Source organism: Echeneis naucrates, chromosome 4 (assembly GCF_900963305.1).
Source record: "Echeneis naucrates chromosome 4, fEcheNa1.1, whole genome shotgun sequence".
Taxonomy (NCBI): Eukaryota; Metazoa; Chordata; class Actinopteri; order Carangiformes; family Echeneidae; genus Echeneis; species Echeneis naucrates.
Window position 1 is genome coordinate 18254712 of NC_042514.1, and position 25216 is coordinate 18279927.

General features: G+C 40.9%; 1 protein-coding gene across 1 annotated transcript in view; it reads left to right on the forward strand.

Annotated features, from left to right (window-relative positions):
- cachd1 (cache domain containing 1) overlaps positions 1-25216 on the forward strand; it is a 73148-nt gene that overhangs the window by 29700 nt on the left and 18232 nt on the right. Inside the window, exons 3-10 of the mRNA XM_029500690.1 lie at positions 5329-5477; positions 15665-15771; positions 19396-19522; positions 21082-21226; positions 21402-21618; positions 21765-21914; positions 24246-24518; positions 24948-25097. Coding sequence (XP_029356550.1) covers positions 5329-5477; positions 15665-15771; positions 19396-19522; positions 21082-21226; positions 21402-21618; positions 21765-21914; positions 24246-24518; positions 24948-25097 — 1318 coding nt within the window. The remainder of the gene's footprint in view (positions 1-5328; positions 5478-15664; positions 15772-19395; positions 19523-21081; positions 21227-21401; positions 21619-21764; positions 21915-24245; positions 24519-24947; positions 25098-25216) is intronic.

The window sequence follows — 25216 nt, forward strand, 5'->3', positions numbered from 1 at the left end:
ATTTTTGTCATGGTTTGGTCTCATTATGGCTTTACCTGATTATTTTTATTAATAGGTGGACATGTAACAATCTGTGTCTGTTTACTCAAATTCTTTTAATAATGTTAACTAAAACACTTCTGGAGAAACAATGCCACTTGTCTTAACTACGTCTGGAAAGCCCAACGGTAGGTTTTAAAATCTGAATTGCATGTCAGTGTCCTCCTCCGCTGGCCGTGGCTTAGGCACATGCATCCTTCGCACAGTGACATTTAAGAAATGTAAGGAAAAGGACAGCCACAAATGCTTCAATTCAGCTCAAAGATAAAATTTTGATTATCACACCACTTTCGCGGTCTGTTTTATTAGCTGTATAACCGCACCAATATCATCACAGCAGAAATAAGTCCAAATTCATGTCAGTTATTCTCGTCGACTTCGATTAACACTATAAACAAACAGTCCACAGTCTTCAGGTCAAATTTTAAGACATGCAGCTACAATTGTAAACAGCTGCAGGTTTCCATGACTTGTACGCAGTAGGTATTTCCATTTGTATGATTTTGGGGGGGCAGGCTGATAAAACATGTGGTCATCGTCTTCTGGACAAACCTACATTTGGATTATGCCAATTATTCAGAGCAATGGAAATGAATTAATTTAGTAATAAAGGCACCTAATGACAAGAAGGACATACACTCACCGGCCACTTTATTAGGTACACCATGCTAGTAACGGGTTGGACCCCCTTTTGCCTTCAGAACTGCCTCAATTCTTCGTGGCATAGATTCAACAAGGTGCTGGAAGCATTTCTCAGAGAGTTTGGTCCATATTGAAATGATGGCATCACACAGTTGCCGCAGATTTGTCGGCTGCACATCCATGATGCGAATCTCCCGTTCCACCACATCCCAAAGATGCTCTATTGGATTGAGATCTGGTGACTGTGGAGGCCATTTGAGTACAGTGAACTCATTGTCATGTTCAAGAAACCAGTCTGAGATGATTCCAGCTTTATGACATGGCACATTATCCTGCTGAAAGTAGCCATCAGAAGTTGGGTACATTGTGGTCATAAAGGGATGGACATGGTCAGCAACAATACTCAGGTAGGCTGTGGCGTTGCAACGATGCTCAATTGGTACCAAGGGGCCCAAAGAGTGCCAAGAAAATATTCCCCACACCATTACACCACCACCACCAGCCTGAACCGTTGATACAAGGCAGGATGGATCCATGCTTTCATGTTGTTGACGCCAAATTCTGACCCTACCATCCGAATGTCGCAGCAGAAATCGAGACTCATCAGACCAGGCAACGTTTTTCCAATCTTCTATTGTCCAATTTCCATGAGCTTGTGCAAATTGTAGCCTCAGTTTCCTGGTTTTAGCTGAAAGGAGTGGCACCCGGTGTGGTCTTCTGCTGCTGTAGCCCATCTGCCTCAAAGTTCAACGTACTGTGCGTTCAGAGATGCTCTTCTGCCTACCTTGGTTGTAACGGGTGGTTATTTGAGTCACTGTTGCCTTTCTATCAGCTCGAACCAGTCTGGCCATTCTCCTCTGACCTCTGGCATCAACAAGACATTTCCGCCCACAGAACTGCCGCTCACTGGATATTTTTTCTTTTTCGGACCATTCTCTGTAAACCCTAGAGATGGTTGTGCGTGAAAATTCCAGTAGATCAGCAGTTTCTGAAATACTCAGACCAGCCCTTCTGGCACCAACAACCATGCCACGTTCAAAGTCACTCAAATCACCTTTCTTCCCCATACTGATGCTCGGTTTGAACTGCAGGAGATTGTCTTGACCATATCTACATGCCTAAATGCACTGAGTTGCCGCCATGTGATTGGCTGATTCGAAATTAACTGTTAACAAGCAGTTGGACAGGTGTACCTAATAAAGTGGCCGGTGAGTGTATATATAGTTAAGTCTTTACCATGCCAGAGGCTCTTAAGTGGAACAGAGCTTCATCCATTCTACATCCATTATTAACCTGCAGTCCAAAGAAAGACCACTGCCAGTGACCATGACTGCAGTGAATCTTTTAACACCAGCCCACCAATTAAGCCCACCAGCTGCTGCCAACCCTCCAAACTGGTTGGATGGGTTAGATAATGGGGAGAGGATCCCTGTGTGTTGGTGCATGTGGTTAATCTGCGAAGCAACAGTTGGCCTTTGGTTGCACAGTGGTAGACTGTAACCTAAGCTTTAACTTGCAAAGGTGAAAGTTTCTGGTTTCTCTTAAGTCACTGTTAAAAGTTTGAGCCTTACTTTCACCCTCTGTCTGTCCAGCCCTCTCCCCCTGCTATGGAACAACTGCCAAGCTGAACACTGGTCCTTTTTCCTCTTTTTAATTCAAAGTCCACTGCGGCTAATTGTCACACTGCTGCACATGGACAGCGCTGTGTTTGACCGTCTGCAAAGTTTGTGTGTTTAAGTTTTAAGTCTGTGTGTGGCAGTACACATGTTAAAGTCTTGGTGTGTGTGTGTGTGTGTGTGTGTGTGTGTGTGTGTGTGTGTGTGTGTGTGAGGGGGGGTGGGGGGGGGCCGTGCCTCTGGCTTCTGTTAAACACCAAATAGAAATAGCGGACGGCTGATGAGGTGTGCAAGTGGTCAGTGGGTTGCCGTACATTTTCTCCCTCCCTGGCTTGAATCACAACCCTTTTACAGGCACTAGTAATTATGGGATGTGAACAAAAGGGGTCCAGTTACCGTGGAAATAAGCTGTTTTTTTTGTGTGTTTTTTTTTTTTTTTCCCCCCCTAAATTCAGCACGGCTAGGAAAGTAACATATCCAGACCACTGTCATGATAAATCTCCTCCAGTTTTTGGTATTTTTATTTTTTTGTAGTCTGAAGAAGAATTTGACACATTCATTTTTAATGTTTCTTTAATCTTTTATTTATCTGTGTTTCTTCAATGTTTTAGTTTTGTGTGTCCTCGCTTCAAAGATAACTCTTCTGAAAAATCATGAAAACAGCTATTTTCTGCCAAGTGTTGCATTAATTGGAGGGGGCCATTTTTAATTGAAATTGCAGTATTACATCCATGTCGCAGCGCTGTCTCAGTAACAGTGCACCAGAAGTCGCTGCCGAAACTGCTGACCAGGAAGTAAAGAGCTGCAAGTTCCTTAAATTTCCCACATGGATGTTTTTCCCTGCAGCAGATGTGTAGGGTGGCATTTCATAGTGGCATTTCCTGACTTTTGTAAGCAAGCAAGCCAAGTTTCTTTGTTTTTGGCTTTTACGGAGATGTCTCGTAAAATAAGTGAACACCTTGCAAACGGGCAGTTTAACAATAATAATTCATGTTACGGATGGCATGCAGTAAATTTCTCATCCCTTTTTGTTTGTCTTTCCAGATTGTCGGCTGTTAGCGCAATTATTTCCAAATTATTATTTATTTCCCAAATACTTAATGCAAACGGAATAAATTTTTTTTGGTGAGATAGCACAGCCCCGGATATGTTAATGATCAGCACCAACATTGCTTTTGATGCATATTAATTTTACTGCAGTATCAGATTTAAAATTTACTACCCTATAAGTCCCAATTGAAAACCATTAAGAAAAAAAAATGCTGTAAATGCGAACTCTTCAGACTCTATTTGTATCTGCAGATACACATATAACGGATTTTCGAGGTGGACATTTTTGTCCATTAATGACTTACTAAGCCAGTAAATTAGAACAACACCTAAGGGTTGCAATTCCTAAAATGCAAAATATGTTGCTTGCAAGAAACATATGTCCTTGTGTGTGCATGATCAGAATGGTCTCACCTCTGCTTCAATTTGAGCCAAGAAAAACCAGCATGCACACTATGGAGTTTAGAGGAAACAGCTGATATATGACCTTGAGAATCTTTAATGTTGAAGGGGGAGCTTTTGGGATATGTGATCTGGAACCGGGCCATTCAGTGCTTTGTCCAAACCAGGTGCAAACCCTTGAAGTCAGTACGAGTGGATGACATTGAAAGGAGCATTCTTACTATTTTAATGGCCTCAATGAACAAGATGAGCGAGAGTAGGACAAAAAAAAACAAAACAAAAACAACAAACAACTAATTAATTGTCCATACAGAAATTGAAACAGCTTATAAGACACCCCTGAAAAATGTGAATCTATTCTTGAAGCATTTCTGAGATCTATATCAGATTACACACACGTCCTACCTCAGATTTGACTGGGTGTGAAGTCCTCATAATAGTCATTACATTATTATTATTATTATTATTATTATATCCTTTTTAAAGCATTTTCAAAATTTTCAAAAAGTTTCCCTGGAGGAGCTGGAGCCTCATTTTGAAGGAACACTGAGATGTGTGCTCAGCGAGAACCTAGTCCTTCAGAGGAGGAGAGACATTGCATAATGTATGCATGTCCACAGGCTTGCATTAAGGGTCTCATTAAACACAGCTGAATTAGCTGTTCTGCCTTTGTTGAGAAACTCCAATGTCCCCTTCCATGCTTCCTGGTTGCTACGCTTCTTAAATATGAATTATACTCAAGCAGAATTTGAAACTTATTAGAGCTTTTTAGGGTCCACCTACTTGATTTTCTCTTTTTTTCTGTAACTCTCCTGCGACAGTTGACAGCTTTTTGTGCAAGATCAACACCAAATATATAGAGATGCAACATACAAGAGAGAAAATTCTAGGACTCAGTGCATTGTTATAAAACATTGTGATGCAAATATTCTATTCCACAAATGTTCTGGCTTCCCAACCTCCATTCTTGGGTTGAAACTTTGTGTTGTTTTTTTTTCATTAATATGATGAAAGTTTCACTGTGCGAGAGAGCAGGTAATGTACTCCATCCCCGAGGATACATCATCCTGCTCTGGTTTTAACATTGATGTATATCACACTTAGTGCAGCCTGAGGTGTGGCCATTTTTGGTGTTGTTTAGCATCACTTGTGAATATTAACTCTGCATGTGTGTGTGGGCACATATATATTTGTGTGAGTGTGTGCATGAACAGTATTAATCCAGCTGACTGTGTGTTTATTTGCAGTCTCATCTGCTACAAGAATACTGGTGTGTATATATAAAGATGTGCATTGTGCTAATTTGGGGGGGGGGGGGGGGGGGTCTAGATGATGTAGTTTTAGGTGGGATATTACATGTGATGCTTTAGTTTTAGGCTGACCATGTGCTAGATAATGTCCCCTTCAGCCTGGAAACTTAAAAGTTTTCTTTGTCCGCTTTGCAGATATATAACAGTTCACAAGTTTAAACTGAATGTATGTTTAAAAAAAAAACCAACAACAAAAAAAAAAAAACAGATCAATATAGATGCCAGGACTAATCATTGTCAAATTAACATGTCTGTGTTTGATTGTGCAGTTGGCCAAGAAGATTCGGGAGAAATTCAACCGCTACCTGGATGTGGTGAACAGGAACAAACAGGTGGTGGAAGCCTCGTACACCGCTCACCTCACCTCTCCGCTCACTGCGATACAGGACTGCTGCTCCATACCAGCATCAATGATGGAGTGAGTTGCTTTCCCCCTTCTCTTTCATACAACTTTATATTTACTCGTCCACTTGCACAAACATCTCTGCGGGAGCTTTGTTCTCTGTGTGCGTACCCATGTCCCGCTGTTAGCACCTGCACTCAGCTCTCTATACATTGCTTTGCACTTTATTCTGTATCGCTCCCTTGTTCAAACGTGTTTTTATAATCCCCCTTGGATTAGTTGTAGGTGTCTTTAAATCACATAATTTACATCCCTGAGCAGTGCTGGTGTACTCTGGTACTTGGCAACATTTTAAACTCATTTTATAGCCTATTTTATAGTTGCTGGTTTTGCCAGTTGTTGCCTTGCTCCACTGTAAGTCAGCAATAATGACTTTTATGGGACTGGAATCCAGGGACATGTTGTGTTGCAAAGCCTGCAGATTTGATGGCTGTGAACGCATCAATGCTAATTTTGAAATTCATCATGATGTTCCCAAACTTGAAACACAAATGTCCCTGTTATTAATGGCAGAGTGATACAAAAATTTGATTCCAGATAATTATTTTCATTGTGGTGGTTATAAATGTAGTTCGGAGACCAAATCCAGCCACGGTGCTTTGTGAAGAGGCTGCCGACGTGACGAGGTTTAGTTTATTTTCAAGAAACTGTGAGAATTAATATGTCAAATTTTAAATCCTGTGCTGAGAGAATTGCCGAAGTCTGCAGTGCGCACTCTGTTTTTTCAGCCAATCGCCAACTCCAGCAGGCATAAACACGGTTCAAAGGCAAGCTCAGAGAGAGAGAGAGAGAGAGAGAGAGAGAGAGAGAGAGAGAGCCCTGCTTTCAGTTCTAATCTACAGAGTGGCAGCTGGCTCTTCCCCTCATCCCCCATCTCCATTTCTGTCTATCTCCCTTCTCTTTATCAGCCGTTGTAACCAGTCATTGCTCTCTGAAGTTTGTGCTTTGCAAGACTTCACAAGCTGCAAGGTCACCTGTCTTTACTTCACTCATGCAGAGGGGAGGAGCAGCCTGGCCGAGGGCCACCGACCACCTGTAGCTGAATCATGCACACGACATACTGAGCATGCTGCATACTCGTTCACCCCCAAATGTGCTGTATTTATGCACTCTAAAATCACTGTTACACAGGAAAAAAAAATGTCACTGGGTAGAAAGGAGGGAATGATGCAGAGAAAGTCACGTGTGATGGTGGTAGGGTGGAAAGACCAAACTGAAGCTGCACAGCTGAGCTTCAAAGAATCTTCCTCAAGGGGAGAAAGGCAGAGAGCTCCCTTGCTTTAATTTTTTGGGGTTTATGTAGGATCGTGAGATACTTTTGAGTAGCCGTATGTGGGGAAAAATGTGGCTCTCCCTTCATTTGCACTCTGCACCAGGGAAGCCAACTAGTGTGTTTCTGTCTTTTCTATGTGTGTAGACTGTTGCAATTAACCATTAAAATTTAATTATATTAACCTGCACTGAAACAAGATGGGGAAACGCCAAATTATTATTCTAGTCTTTATAGTGAATATGTCTCTGGAGTTAGCAGCTCTTCAGCTTGGTTTATTATACAGACTGAAAGCAGTGAATCTGTGATCTAGAATAAGCACATTTTCCCAAAATCTTCCTATTGTTTTCAAGTCAGAGTTGGAGCCAGGAGCCACTAACTCAGTATGAAGATGAGATGGATTCAGGGAGTCCCAGCTAGCCGGGCTTATTCCACCTGACTAATAATAATGTATTAGTATTTATGCTGCAATGAGTTATTGATGATTAGCAGTGGATTACCGTATTTTCCGCACTATAAGGCGCACCTAAGAGCCTTCAATTTTTTCAAAAGCTGACCATGCGCCTTATAATCCGGTGTGCCTTATATATGGATCAATATTGATATTGATCCATATATATATCTGCCAGTGGATCGTAAATGCCTGGGCTGATATATCAGTCTCAACTGTGGTCCGAGCTTTCAGGAAGGCAGGAATTGTCACTGAACTGCCAGACAACAACAGCGACACTGACTCCATTAATGACTTTGATGAGACGGAGCCGGGCGTGTTGGATGCCGCGTTTCCCAGCTGTTCAATTCGGACACTGAAGAAGAAGAATTCGAGGGATTGGTAGATGAGGAATGAACTAATAAAGTGAGCTTTACGTGTTTCTTTTGTATGTTTACAGTTGAACAAGGTTGGTCATATTGTGAATATGGACATTAACGCGTAACGTAACGTAACCCCAGCCTCTACTGTAGCGCCTTATAATGCGGAAAATACGGTACTTGGAATTGCTTTCGCTATGAAGTTGCCAGACAATGAGGACAGAATCTAGAAAATAATCACGTCTCACTGAGCTTTCAAGGTGCTAGTTGGGTGTATTTAGAACTTAAAATGAATCTTTGTTAAGCTCACTGTCTCTTTGTTGGAGCAAAAACAAAATGAAAATCAGGCAGCTTTGGTCAGGATGGGACTTTATCCCATTCTGTTGTCCACTTCAGGGTGTCCTTCATCAGTCCCAGCTGCTTCAGGGGGTCCCAGTCAGGTCAACCAGTGTAGAGGCAGATCAGGTGATTCACAGGGTGTCTATGTCTTTTAGCCACCAGACTAGCAGGCTATCATTTCACGGCGAGGCCACAGAGGGCAGTGCTTAGCACCCTGCGGTATGCTTTAATCACGGCTGGGCCTCAATAACAGGCTGTACCTGAAAATAGCAAAAGCATGTACCCAGCTCATGGAGTTGGGGTGCTGGCATGAGTGTTTGTATGTTTATATGTTTAAGATGCAGTCTCAAGGTGCTCAATTGAACAGTCCCACTTATGAGGTTGTGAAAGAGAGAAGTGTGCTGGGGAGCTGCCCAGATGACATTTGATGTTCTCGTTTATTCTAGTAGTTCAGGGACAGACAGGCAAAATATATATATATATATATATAAAAAAAGGGTGGTTATGATGCCAAACTAGGAAAAAAGAAAGGTAGAGGGAGACAGGATATAACAGGGCTTTTACTTAATTTTCATGTAACGGCAAACTGTCTATTATCTACTTCACCGACCTCTGTTCGTCTGCTGGTGCACTGATCGGAGCTTTTGACACGCTACATTTAGCTCTATTCTGTGTTATTGCGAAGGCTGGTAAGATGCAAATGAATTGCCCTCCTTGGGATTAATGGCATTTTCTAAATCTGAATCCCTCTGTGACAGATAGTGATCCATCTTCTCTGTTATGGTTCACCACAGGCCAGGTATCGGACTTGTTATATCAAAGATTCACAGAGGGCCAACGATCCCCTTATGCACTATAAAACATCTGTTTCACAGACTGAAGTGAGCAATTGCTTTTAGAAAACGGTTACAAAGAATGGCAAAAAAAAAAAAAAAAGTCAAAGTAAAAGATACACGACTCCAATTTTTTTCCCTCCATCAATATATATATTTATGAATGAATAGAAACAGTACGTCCTGCTGGGTGCCGGTATGTAATGTGCGGGTGTTACTTGGTTACTTTTAACCAGAAAAGGCTTCAGGACAAAGGTATGTTTAATTTACAAAAAGGAAAAATCAACATCTGCTGATTTAAGTATCATTAGTCACTGAAAAAAAAAAAAAAAACACCATACGGAGAAACTAAGTATGACTAACAAACTAATAAACTTTACAAAAAACTCAAACTAAACGAAAGTTTCCTTTCTCTGTTCTTTCAGAACAGAAGAAAATATTTTGAAAATCAAATGAAAAACATGCAAGTAAACTATGAAATGATTTAAAGCATGAATAGCTGCATTATTGAGACTGGCTTACATTTCTGATATTCAGACGTCTTCATTATGATACTTATCTAGTGTTTGACCGGAAAATGTCTTGTCTCCTTTTTGGTGTTTGGTGGAAACCTTTTTTAGGCTTTGAGACAACTGCACATGAGTAGGACTAACAATAACTTCTGATTCGTGTCATACGGTGTAACCGACTAATGTCTTTGTAAAATGAAACTTAGTAATTATATAGTGATTTGTGTGGATAACATTCCATTATTATTATTTTTTTTGTGTGTCCAGCACCTGTTTTTACTTTGGTACTGTGCAGCAGTATTGGGGAAGTTCATCCAAATTGTAATCCGTCAAATATCGTACCAAATGCCAAAATCAATAAAAATCTCTTTTTTTTTTTTTTCCCTTGGGCCTGGTTTACAGTATGTGGTAAAATCCTATACGAGCGATGATATTGCACCAAGAACTGCAATGCCTTCACTCATAAATTAAACATAGAGATTAAAGGCATCGTGGTGCTCATTCTTAGCTCCTGTTTCCAAAGAAGAACTCTCACTATTTTTGCTGCTGGCAGATTTACTGTCTAGATCAAGAGTGTATGTGGCAGGAGTGAGCCCCTGCTCAGACTCAGCACTGCAGATCAAGCTGATCTCCTGGTAAAGCTATCGTCATCTTCAGCATGATGATGATACCTCTGTTTGCATATTAGAGAAGGCGATGGAAGCATACCAGGAAGGTTGGGAGGTGGTTTTGTTTAAGTGATCATAACAGGTGTAAATTCTGTTCCAGTATTAGATTTTCTTTTCCCCCCCTTCATACCTCTCTGTTAATGTCAGTCTGTTCCTCTTTCACTCTACTTGGCTTTGTTCCCCTCTCTTTGCCTCTGTTAAGATTTTTCATTCCTCCACACTCTTTCCATTTATTTATTCCTCCCTCTCTGGTCTCCCTTATTGATAATGTACTCACTTCCTGGCTTTCCAATCCATCCCGTTTTTTTTTTTTTTTGTTTTGTTTTGTTTTCTTGACTCCCACTTTGGTTGAAATTGAAAGGTTAGATTAAGCAGTGTGTAATTTATTAAAGAACAGGGTTCGTTGTTTTTATAATGCATCCAATTGAATGACCCGGCATTAAAACATTTAGCATTTTAATTTTAAAGTCTTGCTCACTCTGCATATTACCATAACAATTAAATCTGTATGGTTAGAGCCAAGTACAAGAAAGCCTTTCTTTAAACATTCTCCATTCTCCAGCTAGCTTCTTGCTGGCTCTGTCAAGGCATTGCAAATACATTCGAAATGGCATTACTCTTGATCACGCAGCTAGCATACCAGCAAGCCTCTTCTAGGTAAATGTACTCTCTAAGCTTTCTGAATGGTTTAGAATTGCCTCCTCTGTGGATACACTTGGTTCCCTGCAGCAGGGTGGAGCTTAATATCATAGGTTTTATATAAACAGTGAGTAGGTGTTTCTGAACATGACAGGTGCTGCCTCATTTAGATTTGGCCACCTATTTAATTTAAGCTACAAGATACACTCTTATTTTTCTTATCTGTGCCTTTTTCTAGAGTTTCTAGCTGAATATTTCTTACTTCTGGATTCCCGCTCCTATATATATATATATATATATATATATATATATATATATATATATATATATATTTTATTTTATTTTTTTTAGGTTAAACTTGTAAAATAGCTAGTTTTTAAATTAATATTCAAAAAGAACCTTGAATGAATTGGACTGTTTAAATGTATTTTAAAAACAGTCACAAGTCTGATTCTGTTTGCTGAATTGTCTTTCGGATCATTTATAATTGTTGCCTGGAGAGCACTCCCCCTTCCGGGATGTATGGTAATACAGCAAGCCTTCTTACAATGCATTATTAATTTGCACATTCAATGTAGGAATTATTTAAAGCATCATGTGATGCAGCTCTGACATTCACGGATAGGAGCCTGTGTTAATACAGTCTTTTTTTTTTTTTAGTATTACTTTATTTTCTAAGTCAAATCCAGTTTGTATTTTTGTAAGTTCTTGCGCGGCGGGAGTCTTGACTATGCGTAGCAGATTTTTCTGCCCTCATTAAGATGCCTGATCAGAACAGAGACCCCCCCTCTCTCTTTCTCTCGCGACACACACTCACTCACTCACTCTCGCTCTCTCTTTCTCCCTCATTCTCATATGTTTTTTTTGATGTGGAATTCAAAGTGCCTGCAAATGTATTTTTTATCTGCCGCACATTTTGCTGAGCGTCCTGCCTAGCCCTTCTATGCAAAGTGGGTTGAAGGAGAATAGTAATGATTTTGGCCTTATGGGGATCTAAATGAGCGAAGTTCAAACGTAGCCTGCACATCAGAGCGCCTGTCAATCAACCCAGGCGAGTGCCAAGTCTCCAAGCAGAGGGAGTGTGTGTGTGCATGTGTGTGCGGTGCGTTCTTAATATATTTGTGGCAACCAAAAGCCAGGAGCCAGCTGTACTTGTTGGGGCTGGCAGCTTTGTGTTGACCAATATGCTCCACAAAGTAGTTTTTACAAGGATTTGCGGCCATGGTTATGTGTGAACATATGTGTTGCTAAGCCAGAGAGGTGTTGAGGGGAGGATGAAAGCACCGAGGGTTGGTGCAGTGCAGAACAGGCTGCTCCCCTGCATACCTCCCCTTTTTGTCAGCTCTTAACTCCAGAGGGCTCAGGGAACCTTCCTTTCTGTCACCGCAGACACACACGGAAGAAATTTTAAAAATAACATTGCTTATTCAGTCTCCTAACACTGAAGAGATTTCTGAAAAAGGGATATGTCATGTGACAGTGTTTGCAGGAGCTTTATGTGTTTAAAGATGTGCTGAGTGTGTCACCGATTGTCGAGGCGGACCGCTGCCTGACTGAAGGCCAGGAAGGTCGGACGGCAGTGCCCAATGTGAACTTCTTCACTCAAAAATCAGCAACACAAATCAATCGGGAGAAAAAGGTCTGAGTCCTCAAAGTCTGATGTGGATGAAATTTATTCAAAATACAAGTGTCTGAACAAGCAGCTGAGTGGTTCGGACTCGCACTTTGAAACTCCCGCTTATATATCCCAGAGGCCCCCCCTTTGAACCCGTCTGCCACTATTATATTTGACCTTTCATTCTTGATGCTCCAATCATGGCAAGGGTTAAAAAAACAAAACAAAAAACAATCTGACATTTCTTGACACTTTAACCTCTTCACCTAGTTTTATTAACCCTTTTTTGCATTTTCTCCTCCTCCACTTGGCAGACCTTCGTACAAACATGAGCACTGATTCTGCCAGTGTATTTTCACTTCTGCATAATGCTTCCACGTTAACCTGCGACACATGCACTTTTGATTATAATGTATAGTTTAGCACATCATTTGACCAAAATTATCCCACAACACAATGTCATTGCCTCTTTAACACCCTTTTGGGCAAGTGTGTGCTCAAGGGCAACACGATACTGCATGCCTTCACACTACACCGCAGGCCCAAGTGCAGTTCAAAAAAACAGCTTTAGAGCAACTGGGATAGCAAGTCTAACTGCTACATTGGTGCAAGATTAGCTCATTCTCACTGTGCATAAAGGCAAAACTGCTCATTTGCTTTTTTTTTGCAGCTTTGCAGGTGCATAGCTGCTATTAGAAATGTTTCGCCAGTGCTAACAGTCAGGAATAATGAAATTAGTTAAAATTGGAAAATATTGTTGTTTAAGGTAAAATTAAGCAGATTGTCGCACCAAGCCAGCAGCTTTGTGTGTTTTGTTATTATGTGATTGTCTCAGATTATAACCCAAAAGCCCTGTGCTGTAGGCTAAGGATCTGATATCCTTGTAACAAACTAAAGTATAACACAGAATGTGATGTAGGGTTGTCAACGCAATTTTCAATGATAAGCAGATAGCATACCACACGCTAAGACAGTTGGTGCGTGCAGTGCTGCATAACAAAATTTCCTGTCTCAAATCAGCCTTTCATAACACTAAAATATGCTCCAAAAGGTTTTCACAGAGCAGTGCACTATATTTCTATTTCTACAACATTCTAAGTAGGTCATCCATATTTTTCTAGCATGCGCGTTAATAAATCAGTTTTACTTATTTGTTTTTAAATTAATGGAATTTGTTGTCTTTTATGTCACAAATCCAAGTCAAATAGAAGCCACTCTCCTCCGCATACAATATGATCTGTATTTTCTTCTTTTCGTCTCTCTCGATTTCTCTGACTGCTTTCAGACTTTTAAAATATGGTGATTAGAGATTATTTGTGTATTAAATGCTGCAATCCACATATGCATATCTGCATTCTGGAGCCATTTAATTGCATCTCCATTAATTGGTTGCCTTTAGCTTGGTCAAAAAGCAACTCTTTTGAAGGCTTAAATTCTTTGGCTCATTTCTTGTTTAGAAATTAAAGGAAAATTAGACATCAGCAATTACAGTTACAGCTTCAATGTTGTCCTTGCATTATGTTAGTTAGGCTGGATATTATTTCTCTGATTACAACGTCCAGCTTCCCGTGTTTTTAGTCTCTTCAAAAGCAAAGCCAATACAGGCCAAACGTTCTGAAGCAACAAGTTTCTGTTCACCATGCCTTTCTTCAAAACCAGTACGAGCTCTATGGGTTTTTGGCTGCATTTACTCCATAATCAGTCTTACCAGACCGCTGCGGAATAAATGTTAACGAAACGTTAAAGAAAAAGTAAAAAACAAATCATAGTTTACATTATTCACTCTTGGGCTTTTGAGTGTGCGCACAAAAAATCCCAATAAATCTCCACTGCGTTCATCTCTCTGACAAACTACCACAGAAATGTGGAGACAGAAACCGAGTAAAGGCTGGTTTCAAGCCATGCGTAACCCCCCTGTTGTGGGTGCTACACGTGGTGCACATGAAGAAAAAACAGTACCGCTTCATCCCCCAGCATCATGCAGTTCCATCTGGGATAAGACTTGTGGCTCAAATCTTTATTTTGCAGCAAAATAATAACCCTAAGCAATCTTCTTAGCTCTGTTGTGCTTATCTAGACGAAAAAGGAGAGGAAGGTGTTCTTCAAAAGATGGTTTGGCCCCCTCACTCTTCAGAGCTTTCCCCAGATTGAGCTTATGTGGGACGAATTGGATCGATCAGTCAGAAAAGTGCATCCCACGGATCTGCAGTCTCTCATTGATGAATTTAGGAGGCTTGGAATGCAATTGCTGGCACATGCCTTAAAAAAAACTTGGGAGTGAATGCCTTGCATTACTCCCAAGTTACTTTGAAAGCAAAGTGTTTGCAGGAAAAAACCCAGACACCTGATAATTATTGTAAACTGTATTCTGATGAGTGACTCTTTATATAATAATCATGTTTATTTTCTTGAAAAGTATACCAGTGAACCCTTTTTTTTTTGGTACCAATTTGATCCTGCTTCCAAACTTTTGGTGTGTCGTGCATCAAGTGTTTCACTACAATATTTTTTTTTTTACGCAAGTGATGCATCCTCTGACCATCATAAGTTGCATAGCATACCTGCAAAGTGTCAAAATTTTCCTTTTTACATTAACAGCTGAGCATTTTTTTTTCTTTGTTTTGTTTTTTTTTCCCAGTTTAACAACTTGGTAGTGGAAAACAGTTTTAGTTTTTTTATTTTAATTTTTATTCCCCCCCCCCCCCCATTCTTTGCCTCGACTACCTGCGGCAGAAATGAGTTGTAGACTCGTAGCAGAACATTGTCTCAGCCTTCGCATTAACATCTCATAAACACCCTGCTGAGACAGGGAACAACCAGGGAGACTATTAATATAACCATCAGCATTGCCACCGGAAAACAGTGACTCCCCAGCAGACAATCATTTTCACTACAAATCATCTGCCGTTATTGTGATGTTCGGTAAAAAATGACACTTGAGGAACGAGTTGGGGGGGAGAGAGACTGAAAGAGGCTTGATAAGTACAAGTTGAGACTCCATAACAGATGATTTCAATCCCTGCATTAAGCAGGCAGCCATTTCCACAATCACATTCAGATGTATTCAGGGAACTGAGTATTAGCTTTGTTGGGAGAAAAGCAGAATTCAGGCAGTTTTCCATGGAAAATATTATTCACCAGCCATAACTTTGACTTTTATATGAGGTCTGGGCAACAGATGATATAGCCAGTGATACAGTTGAGCTTGAATGAGGGTCTGCTCATTTCAACAGATGTTTAATTTTAATTGGATTAACGTCATGGTTTTACATAGATTTCTTTACTATTTGTGTGAATTATTTGGATACCGCTCTAGTTTTCTTTTTAGTTTATACATGATTTTCACCATGAAGTCGGATGTATGTATAAACCCATGTGTATGGTTTTATTGGAAATACAGCTGAATGGTAGTAAATCTGCGCGGAGGAGAAAAAAAAAAAAAAAAAAAACAGGCTCCGCCAACAAATGAGTTGGATACACTCAATAAACTTTCAAATCTCCCTGTTTTTGTGCGTTTAGGTTTGATGGAAACTTCAATACCAATGTCTCCAAGACCATCTGTTGTGACAGACTTTCCCCCACCGTCAACAGCCGAGCTTTCAACCCTGGACGGGACCTCAACTCAGGTTGGTGGCGGTTTCTCACACACAAACATCACAGCAGTTTTACAACAGTGTTACACAATTTAATTATTCCAATATTATTTTTTTTTCCTGTACACCACACATCAGGTTTAATTGAGAAGTGTTATCATTTCTGTCTTTTTGTATTTTCTGAAATGTCTTAATGTGTAAATGACATTGGCCCACAATGGATATGAGCTGTGCTGTGCTACTTTCTGCTCTTGCTTTCTCTTGATTGATTGTTTTTTTTTTTTATTTATATTTTTATTTTTTACCCCCTCTTGATCTAATGCATTGTTTTTAGCTTGTGATAAAATGTTCTCTGACTTTGAATGAATGTCTGACATTGCAATCAGTCATTTTATGCTTTTAACGTCTACTTTTGGAAGGTGTGTTTTGTTTTTTTTTGTTTTTTTTTATGATTATTTGTTTCAGTGTACACTTCAAATAGAAATTACATCAGTTGGAATACAACTTTATGTATAATGTAACCTCTGCACACAACCAATCATAAGAGTAAGCGGAATGCATAGTATTGATGCTCCAGGTTGTACAAGCACATAGCAGTCTATAGCCATGTAACATCCATATGTGTCTGCACCACATATGGTGCTCTGGATTTAATCAAGACGAATATGGGCCAAACTTGCTAATAACCTGATAAAAGCCAAACTTTCTCCGGCTGGCTTTTCTGTTCTTTTGCCATTGCTTGCTTCGCAGAGCAAATATGTCAAAGGGAGACAGTCATGATGCATGACGTTTTAGTACGGGGCACATTGTTATATTCATGTTTTGTTTTGTATCAAATGGATTCAAACTAAGTCCATCAGCTTCTTGCAATTTTCAAATTACATTTAAAATGCTCAGATTGAAATAATGTTTTAACTTCACGCTTCACTTCCATCACTATCTCTCACTTTCTTTTGATTATGGTCCTTCAGAAGACTCGTTGGACAAAGGTACTAATAGATCTTCTCGTGGTGGGTTAATTTTTAAAAGAACTATTGACATTTTAATGCTCTTCCTCCTTCCATACTTTATTCCTCAGGTACTCTTTCTGGAGTATTTTTATTCTATTTTATTTGATGATCACCCCCACCATCCCCATTCTTATGGGAAATTTTGACAGGGATTTATTCTTTCTCTATCATCCCATTGCTCTCCACCACCTCCTGTTTCCTTAAGATATCCCAGCCTGTCTCTTTGCAAACCATTCATAATGACTTCCATTCCTGACATGTCACCATCAGCAGGGTTTTATTTTCCTTACAAGCCTGTCATTGTGTGCTCACATTATACCTCCACCTCGATTCACCTCTCTCTTCCCGTCACACTCAGCCCCCCCTTGACCCGCATGCACCCAACATATTCACTCTTTCCCATTTGTCCCGACCCAGTCTAAACAAGTAGCCACAGGCGGGAGTGGGGGACAGGGTGAGGGAGTGCGAGGTAATTGAGAGGGAACCAATTATTGTCAGTATTGCATTATCTTGATGGTTCTTTTACTACCATGCACAAGTGAAATTGATTATGGTATGTATGTTTACATGGGAACATAAATACAGATGTATCAAGTGGGTCATTTGCGGATAGTAGGTCGGAGGAAATGTGGGTCCTATTTCTTAGCATCTCCGTCTACTTCTGGGAAGATCTAAACATTGGTGGCAGAATGGAGAACCGCCTGACAGATGTATACAAGGCCCTTCTTCCACTGTCAACACAACTGAGTGGTTCCTGTTTATATGAGCTTCAAAGATGAATAGAGTGTCAGGATAAGAAACAAAATATATGATGAGAGGGAGTGTGCAAGAACCTGCCATGTCTCGAGAAAGTTGTTTTTTTTTTTTTTTTTAAACCAACCTCCGTGTAGCCAAAGGACCTTTTTGGTGCCGTTTATGAATTGTGGCAGTTGGATAACTTCATGGGCAGCACGGTGACGTTGTGGTTAGGTAACCACGCAGGTTTGGTTTCCTGTGTGAAGTTTGCATCTTCTCCCTGTGTCTGTGTGGGTTTCCTCCCACCGTCCAAAGAAACCATGTTTGTGTTAACTGGTGACTCTAAACTGTCTGTAGGTCTGAGTGTTGTGGTTGTCCGTTTCTGTGGGATTTTGTGTGTTGGCCCTGTGATGGATTAGCGACCTGTCCAGGGTGTACCCCACCTCTATTTATGCTGAGAAATGATACATGATATTGAAATTACAGATATCAATCAATCACAAAACTATATCACCCAGTTGATGTGATGTGTACTTCCAGAGGCTATTACGAGCAGCAGAAGTACCATGATGGTGGGCGTAACAGGGACGGATTGTGTGCCTAGGGTCCGCGAGTTAGTGAGTTTGGGGGAGTTTTTATAGTTGTAGCTTTAGTTACTGCTATAGTTTTAGTTGTTATAGTTGTTAGTTTCTGTTTCCATTGGAAGCGGAAAGTAACTCATTTGGGAAACTTGGCACAGACTTGGCACACTTGTGCCAACAAACTGTGGCAAACTGCGTATCCTTGCTCCGACCTTTGTGGAGGCTTTACAATTAGCTAACATTCTATCCTATTCAGTCAAATAGGGGAAAGACAGGCGTGGATAGATACATCACATATCTCCTTTGATTTATTCCAATTTTCTTAGGCATAGTAGCAGTTAATAGAGTTTTCATTCTCTGAGGTCCTTAGGTGTCCTTACACACACCAAGAACATGCATATGAACATTATTATTGTGGAACAATTCTTCCTTTACTTTGGATATGTCTCTTCAGGATTTTTTTTGTTCCCTGAAAATGGGGCTTTTATAGACTTGGCAAACTCATTTTCAGAAGTTTGGAGGTAGCATTCTTGGCAGTTTTTATGTGACATTTATAACGTTCATATCGATATTGGAACTCTCCGCATAGGCTAAAATTCAGAAACATATATATGACCATATCGTCCCTGTATCGTAAAAGGCCACATTCTGTTTTAGCATTGCCTGGCTGTTTATTTGAATGAAGCTTCCTGTGTTTCTGTCTGTCTTTTTTCCTTGGTTCTGGTTTTCTATTTGCGTCCCCCCCCCACCTCTGTGCGTGAAAGGCCGTTTTGTGTTGTGGAGAGGAAGCGGCAGCTTTGTGATGGGATCTCTTGCTGTTGCTTGCTCTTCCTTCTCTACTGTTTACTCTGTGACCCAGTAAAAAATCTGCCTGTTAGCGTTAAGCAAATACTCAGGCTTGTTGTCTCAGAAGAGAGCTTGTACTATAAAGGCTGTTATTTCGGCTCGCCCCCGTGGTTGATATTATGGCACATGGATCAAAATCCACTGTCCAAATGAATGGAATGTGTTATGTACTCCCCAGTACTTTCAATTCCAACTTCTTATTTCCTTTAAGTTAATTTATTATGTGAGAGGTTTGAGAGGGAAAATGCATGAACTTATACACTAATGCACACAAAAATTAAATCAAGCCATTCAAATCGTATATAATTGTAAATAATAAATAATAATAAATAATTGTTTTTGTGAAAATAAAGTCTTGAGGCAGCACAATTGCCTGCTGTCTGCCCTCCCTCCCCTGATCTTTGTGCTCCTTCTTTTATAACCCTGTTGAATGTGTATGCTGTTTTAAATTGAACCTGTTTCCTCTGTGCTTCTTCCTCCTGCAGTACTGGCAGACAACCTTAAGTCCAACCCGGGGATTAAGTGGCAGTACTTTAGCTCAGAGGAGGGCATCTTCACCGTCTTCCCTGCCCACAAGTTCCAGTGTAAAGGAAGCTATGAGCACCGCAGCAGGTCTTTTTTTTTTTTCTATTTGTCATTCTGCCGAGGAAATATAGGCGATAATAAAACTCCAACTCTTAGAACAGAATGTCTTAAAAGATTAAAGCCAAAACTACTAATACCTACCTCTTCCTTCCCCTCTCCCCCTCTTTCCCCCCCTTCCTTCTCCTCCTGTCAGTTGCTGTGGGGTGGCCCAGAGGGCATGTTGATGGCATGCTGCCCCCAGACACACATGCCCTTGGCAGGAATGTGGCTCTATACCACTAAAGCCCACTGGAATTTCACACCTACAGTGTTGTTTTTTTGTTTTTTGTTTTTTGTTTTTTTATGGCCACAGCTGAAAGATGTCTCTTTCTCTCTTGTCTTTTATTTCTGTACCTTCACATCATCTCGTCTCGGTTGCTCTCTCCCTACTTTTCTTGTTTCTTTAATCATGTTTATTGCATCCCCCCCCCCCCCTTCAGTCAGTGTCTGGCATATGGCCATGAGCAACATCACATTGCCTGGCTTGCTTCAAGTGTGAATAAGGCTTTGTGAATCCAGTATTACTCCTCCTGTCTTACTGTCTCTTTGTCCAGCCGACCACACACACTCTCATTCCCTTCTTTGCCCCCCTCCATTATGATGGTTTCATCTATATATTATATATATCTATATACACATGCATGGAAATGCCCATTTAAAGGTTCTTTACATTTCTCCGCTCTTGCCCTCACCTGTTCTCTCATATTCATATGAGCACTGCAGCAGTCTTAGGCCTACCCCAAATGATCTCATTGGTTGAGATGCATATTTAAGACAATCCCATGCCAGTCGTGCTCAACACCCCACCCAGGCTGTTTGCTGTGGTCTGTGGTTTGTGTCCGTATGTCTGTTGAGAGCTAATGAGCAACAGAAACTTCAGAAAAAAACAAACTTACGTTTGCTGCTATTTGTAAATCAGTTGCCAACCGGTCAACATGTCCGTCCTCAGCAGGTCACTTTTTGTTTAAAAAAAATAAAAATAAATTAAAAAAAAGCTCCAGTTAAAGCTTTGACCTTACAAGGCCTGGGCTTCTGCTGGAATCTTACTTTGTGTCTCAAGAACACACGGGCAAAAAGTGAAAAGTCCCAGTGTTACTTTTGAGGCTTCAAGACATTCCGGCATACTTCTTGGAAGCTGTGCTCAAATGGCGCTGGATGAATTTCTCAGCAATAACAGCATGAAACACACACAGTGTTGGATCGCCACCAAGACAGGAAAACAGTAAGGGAAAGAGAGCTTGATGGGAAAAGTGCAGCGGAGAACAGACCAGACAACGGAAGATGAGTCTGACAGTCATGAAAAGATGAGGAGCTCGGAAAGGGAAGAGGAGAAAGACAAAGAGATAGTGTTTGTTCACAGATTCATGAGGCAGTTGCAAAGTCACATTGCAGCTTTCGGTAAACATTCATTCCAGCCTAGAAGTCTTCATCGTTTGTTACCAGTATTAATGCACTTTCCTCTGTTTGTTTTCTGGTTGATTTTGAGCAATCTTTTACAGTATATGTTCATATTATCTATTATGCATTGTTTGTGTTTACTCCTGCAGGCCTGTGTACGTGTCTGCAGTGCGTCCCCAGTCCAAACACATCGTGGTGATGATTGACCATGGAGCATCTGTCACCGACACGCAACTTCAGATTGCTAGAGACTCTGCACTTGTCATTCTTAATGCTATAGATGAACACGACAAGGCTAGTGAAATGAACACACACATTACCATTCTGACCTAGTTTTGTTTTTTGTTTTTTGTTTTTTTTTCCCACTTCAAGTCTACAGAGTATCTAACCAGAGCTGCTAATCTTTAGTGACACTGTGTGTTACTTCCTCTGCCTTTTTTTTCTTCATCATACCATTACCCCTCTCTAGATCTCCATTCTGTCCGTGGCAGAGACGGTTCGTTCCTGTTCTCTGGACCAGTGCTACAAGAGTCTGCTGTCTCCAGCCACCAGTGAGACCAAGAGGAAGATGAGTACCTTCATCTCTAACATCAAGGCTTCCGATGGAGCCACACAGCACGCCGCAGGCTTCCAGAAGGCCTTTCAGCTGCTCCGAAACACGACCAACCTTAGCAAGCAGAGCACCAGTAAGAACCCTTGTTGACCATTCTTCTGAACTGTTGTGAGGCAGGGGGTCGGGTTTCACGTCATGCGTGCAGCCTGCCTTGTCATTTTACTTGATTTAAACTAAACTAAACTAAACATGCGCCGCGTGGTCTCCTTTTCTTCTCAGTGACAGACATGGTGATCATCTACCTCTCGTCTGGTATTACATCTCGTGAATCATCAGAACAGGATAAGAGATCAACTCTCAGCGTGGTCAGAGAGGAGAACCGACACCTCAACAACTCAGTCATGATCCTCACCTACGCCCTCATGAATGGTAGCTCACTCCCATTTAGACTGTTGTCTTTGATTGACTCTAACGCGGGATTTAACAATGCACATTTATTCTTCCTGATGAGCCTAAATGTTTGATTTAAAATGGAATTTCTTTAATTCCATTTCTTGCTTTGCACATGTATATTTGGTTCCACTGAGAGGGGTTTTTGTTCGATACAGAAGGCTTTAAAGGGGTGCACAGAAGCCAAAAAGGCTTTTTTGTTTCCTCTGTGTGTCTTGGCGTGTATGCTTTCAGTGCATCTGCCTCCCCTAATTCCCACTTCCCTCTGCAACACACACGTACATGCACCTTTGAGGTGCATGCATTAGACCATCATTAATACAAATAATTTTCACATTGAAGAATGGAAATGAGGGACATCTAAGAGAGGAGAGAGTGAGACTTCAAAGGATGTGCTGTTCACTGTGTGTGACTGACAGAGGACCTTGGCTGTTTTAAAAGAGCTCCGAGATGAAAAGGATGCAGAAATCTATCGTCCTCTGAGTTTATTAGCATTGCACATTTGGTGGTGAGGGCGACGACATTTGTTTTGTTGCTAACGCTCAAAGGCCCATCGGGTCTTATTCCCTGCATCCCATGCCAAAATGTGAAGTGCTGATTGTTGAAGGAGATCAGTGGTCTCCTGGCAGGAGAATACAGAGATCAATAGAATACAGAGATTTTTGTGTCTGCACATTGATGCCCACCTCCATCACTAATGGGTTGTATGTCAGCCCAACTAAAATGCAGCCTTGCCAACCATAGTCTGGTGTCTGCTAGTTTCAACTAAAAGTGCTCATCATTATCTGCTTACATGTTACATTCAGTAAACAAACGCTCTTTTCCTATTGATGGTGATTTCATCCAAAAAAAAATAAAAAATATGTCCACCACTTTGTTTTATCCGTTAACCAGTCACAAAATCAAGTTTGCTTCACAATTATATCAGAGAGGAAAAAAAAAAAAAAAAAAAAAAAAAAAAAAATATATATATATATATATATATATATATATATATCACATTTAAAGCTGGAGCAAACTCCCTGCATATGTCTCAGGATAAATTAGATCATTTCGTCACGTTTCAAGGACTTCATGGACTGTAATGAAAGCAGCATGTGCATTGGACTCTTCTTTCTGGTTTGCTTAAAAGTAACCTGCAGTGGTTTTGATCATCAGTGGAGCTTTGGTGCAGTGTTCTCCTCCTCTACTGACGCAATTGATCCAAGCAGCACAGGTTTCAGGAAGGAAAGGAGGAAAAAGGCTCAGTCACAGGAACATTTCAAACGATGCCTTCAGCATGTGAGGACCCTCATATAGAGTGACCAGAGGAAAAGGCTGCGCTGATATGAAAGCGAACAGAGAACTGTGCTGTCAGCAGCTTTGCCCTTTGTGTTTATTTGACATTGCCACCCATGGCGAAAACGGCACCTGTCGGTCGCCAACAGTGTGATGATCAACAGAGCAGAGCCTTGGCATTAAGGGATTCTGCTGTAATCCAGTCAGTGATTGGATGCTGGCAGACTTTCTATGCCCTTACCGTCCTAATAGGTTGTGGGATGCCAAATTTTGAAGGTGACAGCTGTAGGGTCCAGCCACGCTCATCCGTTCTCCCCTAAATGACCTTATGAAGCTTGGAAAGATAAATATTACATATTTTCTTTAAAGTGAGGAGGGATTTATTCTTGTCATGATTTTAGTGTGACAGATGAGAGTTGGGTCTGGCAGACGCATGCGATTGTACACACATAGCCGACCAGATCATGACACAGGATCACATGTCAAGGCATGTGTATGTCAAGTAGCACTGCTGTTTACGCCAACATGAATTTAGGAAACCTGTGTGGCAACATGTACTATGTGCCTCCATTCATGATCCTGCTTAACGCAAGCCTCTTGCTGCTCAGCCATGTCAACTGCAGGCATTTAACTGTTCTCAAAAACATACCCTGTCTTGAAAAATCCAGATGAATCCAGCATGTTTGGCAGAGAGTGCGAGGAGTAAAAACTATCCTTTTTCCCACTTCCTTAAAAGAATTAGATTTTGTTTAGTTTTTTTTTTTTTTTTTTTTCAGCTAGAGGTTGCCTTTTACAACAAGAATTTGAATCATGTGTTCTTTAGTGAAAAGTTGTTTACTCTTTTTACCTCCCTGTCAACCGCTCCCTCCTCTTTTCATTTGCACAATTACCCCATTCAATAAGCCTTTGGTTACACCACCAGTTATGGATTTGCTCTCAATATCCCCGCTTGATTAAATCAAACAAATGACATCATCAGCTCTAAATCCCCACCACCCAAACTTATGTGTTATCCCATTCCTTCTTCTTCAGAGGGAGTGACGGGCCTGAAGGAGTTGGCCTTCCTTCGAGATCTTGCAGAGCAGAATTCAGTGAAGTATGGTGTTGACAGAATGGCAGAAAGGGACCGCTCTTTGGCGTCGTCATCGGGAGCTTCAGTGATGCCGGTGGTGAAGGGAAGCATGATGGTCCTGAACCAGCTGAGCAACCTGGAGACAACAGTGGGCCGCTTCTACATCAACCTGCCCAACCGCATGATTGACCTGGCCCGCTTTAGCTTGCCCTATGCTGACCCCATGGGAGACGGTGAGTCAACATCAATCCATTTTGAACTGGGCTGATGCAGACAGACATTAGACATTATGGCCAAATTAGCGAGGTGCTCATCCTGGGCAGAGTGTTGTCACAAAAATAAAACTACCATTTTTGATTCCACTGGGATTAAAAATGACAAAAATGTAAAAGTCATAAATATGTTTATTTAGATGACAATTTTTTTTTACGTCTAACAATTTTTCTTTATGACAAAATGCTAATTAATTAATCATCTAGTAAAGAAAAATAGTAGGGATGCTGAGATCAGCTTTTGTATGGTCAATGATGATAATTGGAACCAGTATCTGCCTATATCATTACCATTATTATTATCACAAGATAGCTTTAGAGAGGCATATATATGAAATTAATTCAAAGTAATGACAGTTGAAAAACAAAATTCTGTTCTGCTTCCTTCAGGATTTATCATGACTGTGAGTCGGCCCTGTTACTTTGGGAACCTGCTGCTCGGTGTGGTCGGGGTGGACGTCAACTTGGCGTACATCTTAGAGGATGTAACTTATTATCAAGACTCACTGGCTTCATACACCTTCCTCATCGACAACAAAGGTCAGTCATGCAGAAACGGGCTCCTAATAAACAGCTCCAGTGCAAACGTTATTCTCGAGTTCCCGACTCTCCCACACATGCCTGTTTTTCAGTGCAAGAGAATTGGCAGGATTATCGAC